The 3,778-nt window shown below is 35.9% G+C and overlaps 1 protein-coding gene across 2 annotated transcripts in view; it reads left to right on the top strand.

Annotated features, from left to right (window-relative positions):
* The window catches only part of LOC111639963 (neurotrophin-3-like), a 52,449-nt gene extending 49,277 nt beyond the window's left edge, over positions 1–3,172 (top strand). For both annotated transcript variants that reach the window (XM_023385946.1, XM_023385945.1), the window contains exon 5: positions 2,653–3,172. In XM_023385946.1, the coding sequence (XP_023241714.1) occupies positions 2,653–2,810 (158 nt within the window). In that variant the 3' untranslated portion in view covers positions 2,811–3,172. The remainder of the gene's footprint in view (positions 1–2,652) is intronic.
* Positions 3,173–3,778: the final 606 nt, after the last annotated feature.

Raw genomic sequence — 3,778 nt, 5'->3', positions numbered from 1 at the left:
ATGACTCTCATATATTTTTATATACTTTCCGGTGATAATTTTGTGCATATGAGTTAATCATGCGGTTCTTTTGGATAGAAAAATTAATTTTTTAAAAACGTTCAAAGATTATGTTTAAAAAAGCGTGTTTTCATAAAGCACAGGATTCTGCCACAGAATTTTTTTTTCTCTTGGTTTGAACCAGTAGAAAAGGTAGTCATTTGAAATGGTACAATAGATGTAACAAGTATTACATATCATCTACATCTTGCATGTCCGTGAATAATTGTTTGTACTGGCTTTGTCCCGGACTTCATCACAGCTCCACTTTTTAATGTCAGAAGCATGCCTATGCCTTCACCTACTGGTATCTGCTGTAACACTTCCGACTGCATCAACACTAAACGTCGTATAATATGGTCAAGCAGTGACTGCAATTCTATTTTTGCAGAGAATTCGGTGATTTCAATTTTGTTCAGATAGCATCAATTTTTGTCTCCAAATAATTTGGGAAAATATCAGCATTGTGAGATTTGCTAGATTTGCTTTTGTAAGTTTTTTATCCAAAAAAAAAGGGCTAAAGCTTCATATGTCATTTTTATGGGCACTTTGTTACTTGGAGACCGATATGCTTTTCTTTAATTTCTTGGCTCTTCTTGGAGAAGAGCTAAAAAATTAAAGAAAAGCATATCGGTCAGAGAAGAGCTAAGAAATTACTATACTTGCTTCACTATTTCTGCTGCATCACGTCTACCGGTAGACCGTAAATTCAATTGAGCTGCAAGAACAATTTCATCATTGCTTGATGCCAGCAAAAGCTTCACTTTCTTTTTTCGAGATCTATCGCTACTCTCATTGAATGGCTTTTGGGGTCGGCCGATAGTTTTTCTTTCTTGAGCACCGCTTGCATCAAAAAAGAAAATTTTAACGTTTAACTAATCACTACTTTTATCCAAGAATTGTTTCAATATGTAATGACAGTTAGTCCACCGTTCTTTAAGCTTTTTGCAAAATTCAGCACTTTTTTGCACTCGTTCACGAATATGCTCATCATAATCTTCCAGACCACTTTTAGACATTACATAATCACGCACACGGGCCAATTTTCTTAAAGCATTGGTTCGTTTCTCCAAACTTTAAATAGCTCTCTTCTTAAAATTTCGTTCTCCAACACTAAAAACTTAATTTTAAAAAAAAGTTGGTTCAACATGGTCATAAAACAAATATAGAATACTTATACACTTGGATGACTAACTTAAATCTTGAATATGGTTTCACAACAGACTTAAACGGCCTTTGCTATTGCAAAGGCCGTTTAAGTCTGTTTAAGTTTAAGTTAAACAAATATGGCCTTAAAAATACGTAGACTTAAAAATACGTGTATTTGATCTGTCACAAATTACGTGTAACAAAAGAAAATCAGAAGATAATGTCGGACAACGTAAATGATGCAAAGATTGCCGTGCTAAATAAGAGACATTTGCATAATCCCATGCGAATCCTGTTAATTACTTTTTATTACTGGTTGTTACTCATAAATATATAACCATTTAGGATCACATTAAAACATTATTTAAGCTGATTTGATGTACAGTACAAAAATTTTAACCGTTTGTTCAGTCAGATTCTTAATACGAATCACTGTGTTCGTATTAAGAATCTGACTGAACAATATCACGTATAGTACTATAGTTCGGTACTATATTTTACTGAGGACACATACCCTTTTTCCATAGCTACTCATCAGCTTTGTTTTTTATCCTAAGCCAGGCATGGCCAACATACGGCCCACGGGTCAGATCCGGTCCGTCTAATGAATTTAAGTGGCCCGCTATCAATCTTTCAATATTAGCTACTGAAGTCCGAATAGCTCGATGAAAAATTTCTGACGCCTAAAAAAAAGGTCAACAACTCACTGCGCGTTTAGAGTTAATCCTCCATTACAATACTCTTAAGTACAGCATAGAATATTGATAAAGCATGATAATGTGAAAAACGTATCTGTAATCTCTATGTACAATTTAGTCTCTACGGGGTAACGCCACAATGAGATCTCGCACCACCTCAAAATCTTCCTAGGGCAGCCTCTGGTTCGGCCCGTGAAAAAAGTTTTCTTTCCAATTCGGCCCGGGGGGCAAAAACTGTTGGCCACCCCTGTCCTAAACGAAGCAAAGAAATAAAAAAACACGTGTTTCAAGCGCGCGCTACAATCATTTCGATGCCGTGTCGAACGTGACTGTTAACGAAGAATGATAAGATTAGACACGGGACCCGACATATCCGAACGGACTACCTCCGAAAAATTACTGGGGATTATTTGAACCGTCCGTGATTTGATCCAGGGTCCCCCAGAGCGGTAGGCTGCAACCTTGACCGTTCGGCCATCTGGTCGCAACGCGTAGAAGAGATGGTAAGATGTGCTTAAGACACGGCGTCATCTCTATTTACAAAAAGGTTACGTTTTAAATCATCTGTTATTATTTTATCCGCAAGCACAAAATTATTTGTGTCGAAAATGTATAATAGTTATCCCTAAACCTATATTTGGACTGAAAGTTATATTCCGAAGTAACAACACCAATAATTGACACAAGTCGAAGCGATACAAGTATCAGATATTCTAACCGACACTTATAATTTAATAATGAAGAATTTTAAATTTATATTTTACAGATAATATGAATTCCGTTTGCCGTCCTAAGAAGTCATGGGTTCAAGTTTACGGTCGAAGCGACGGAGATTCGTGGCAACCTCACTGGGTGGCCGTAGACACGGCCTGCGTTTGTTCTCTCCAACTGAAGCCCTCGGCCAAACTTCAATTCTTACCCTAAAATAATTAATGATTATTTATTTTAAAGAGGATCGTTTATTGTAACTGTGTAAAACGACATATAAAACACTATAACAGAAATTCAAAATGATTTCATGTCTCAGTTGTCTTTTAACAAACAGCTTCCTTTGTTCCTTCGCTTAAGTGTAAATTTGAAACTTTCCCTATTATCGACGTCTGCACTATATTAAAAAAGAGAAAATCGTATAGGACCCATAACTGATAAAATTTTTCTGGCCAAGATGATTTTGGGAATCAAACAAAAATATGTGAATAAGGATATTTAAAGAAGTATTAAATGCGTTATTTATGTCCAAAGAGTTTATATGAAATAGTTTGAATTTAAAATATTCCCTAATAAAGATGACGTAAAAGAATGTGAGTGTTGTATTTGCGTAATTGAGAAGTTTTCAATTACAGTACTCTTATTAAAATGTCCGACTTTTTCCAGTTTTTAGTTCTAAATATCGATGACGAAATAATTTTGCTTAATTCTCAAAAATAAGTATTATTTGAAAATAAATAAACTGAATTATTATAAAATATTTTGGAATTAAGCTATCATATAATTTTTTTTCGAAAATATTTTAAAAAGTATTCGCAATAGAAGTATGAATGAAATAAAACTAGCAATTATTTATAGTGACATTGTCACAACGCCGGGCTGCAATTTTTAATCATATTTTTAATTTATTTAATTTTAAAATATATGCTCTTCACCTCAGATTAGTTAGCAGCCGGATGGTCGAGCGGTCAAGGTGGCAGCCTACCGCTCTGGGGACCCGGGCTCGAATCCGAACGGGTCGGAAAACCCCCAGGAATTTTTCGAGCAGTGGTCCGTTCGGATATGTCGGGCCCCGTCCCTCACCACCCGGCAGCCCCATTGTGGGTCTGGCCGAACCGATAATGGGCTTGCAAAAAATAAACTCTCTTAGTGCCCACAGAGCGGAAAGAGTTAAAAAAAAACCT

The sequence above is a fragment of the Centruroides sculpturatus genome, unplaced genomic scaffold (genome assembly GCF_000671375.1).
Source record: "Centruroides sculpturatus isolate CEXI.00-Female unplaced genomic scaffold, Cexi_2.0 scaffold1172, whole genome shotgun sequence".
Classification (NCBI taxonomy): domain Eukaryota; kingdom Metazoa; phylum Arthropoda; class Arachnida; order Scorpiones; family Buthidae; genus Centruroides; species Centruroides sculpturatus.
The sequence above is the reverse complement of the archived record's forward strand: the minus strand, read 5'-3'. Positions and strand labels throughout refer to the sequence as shown.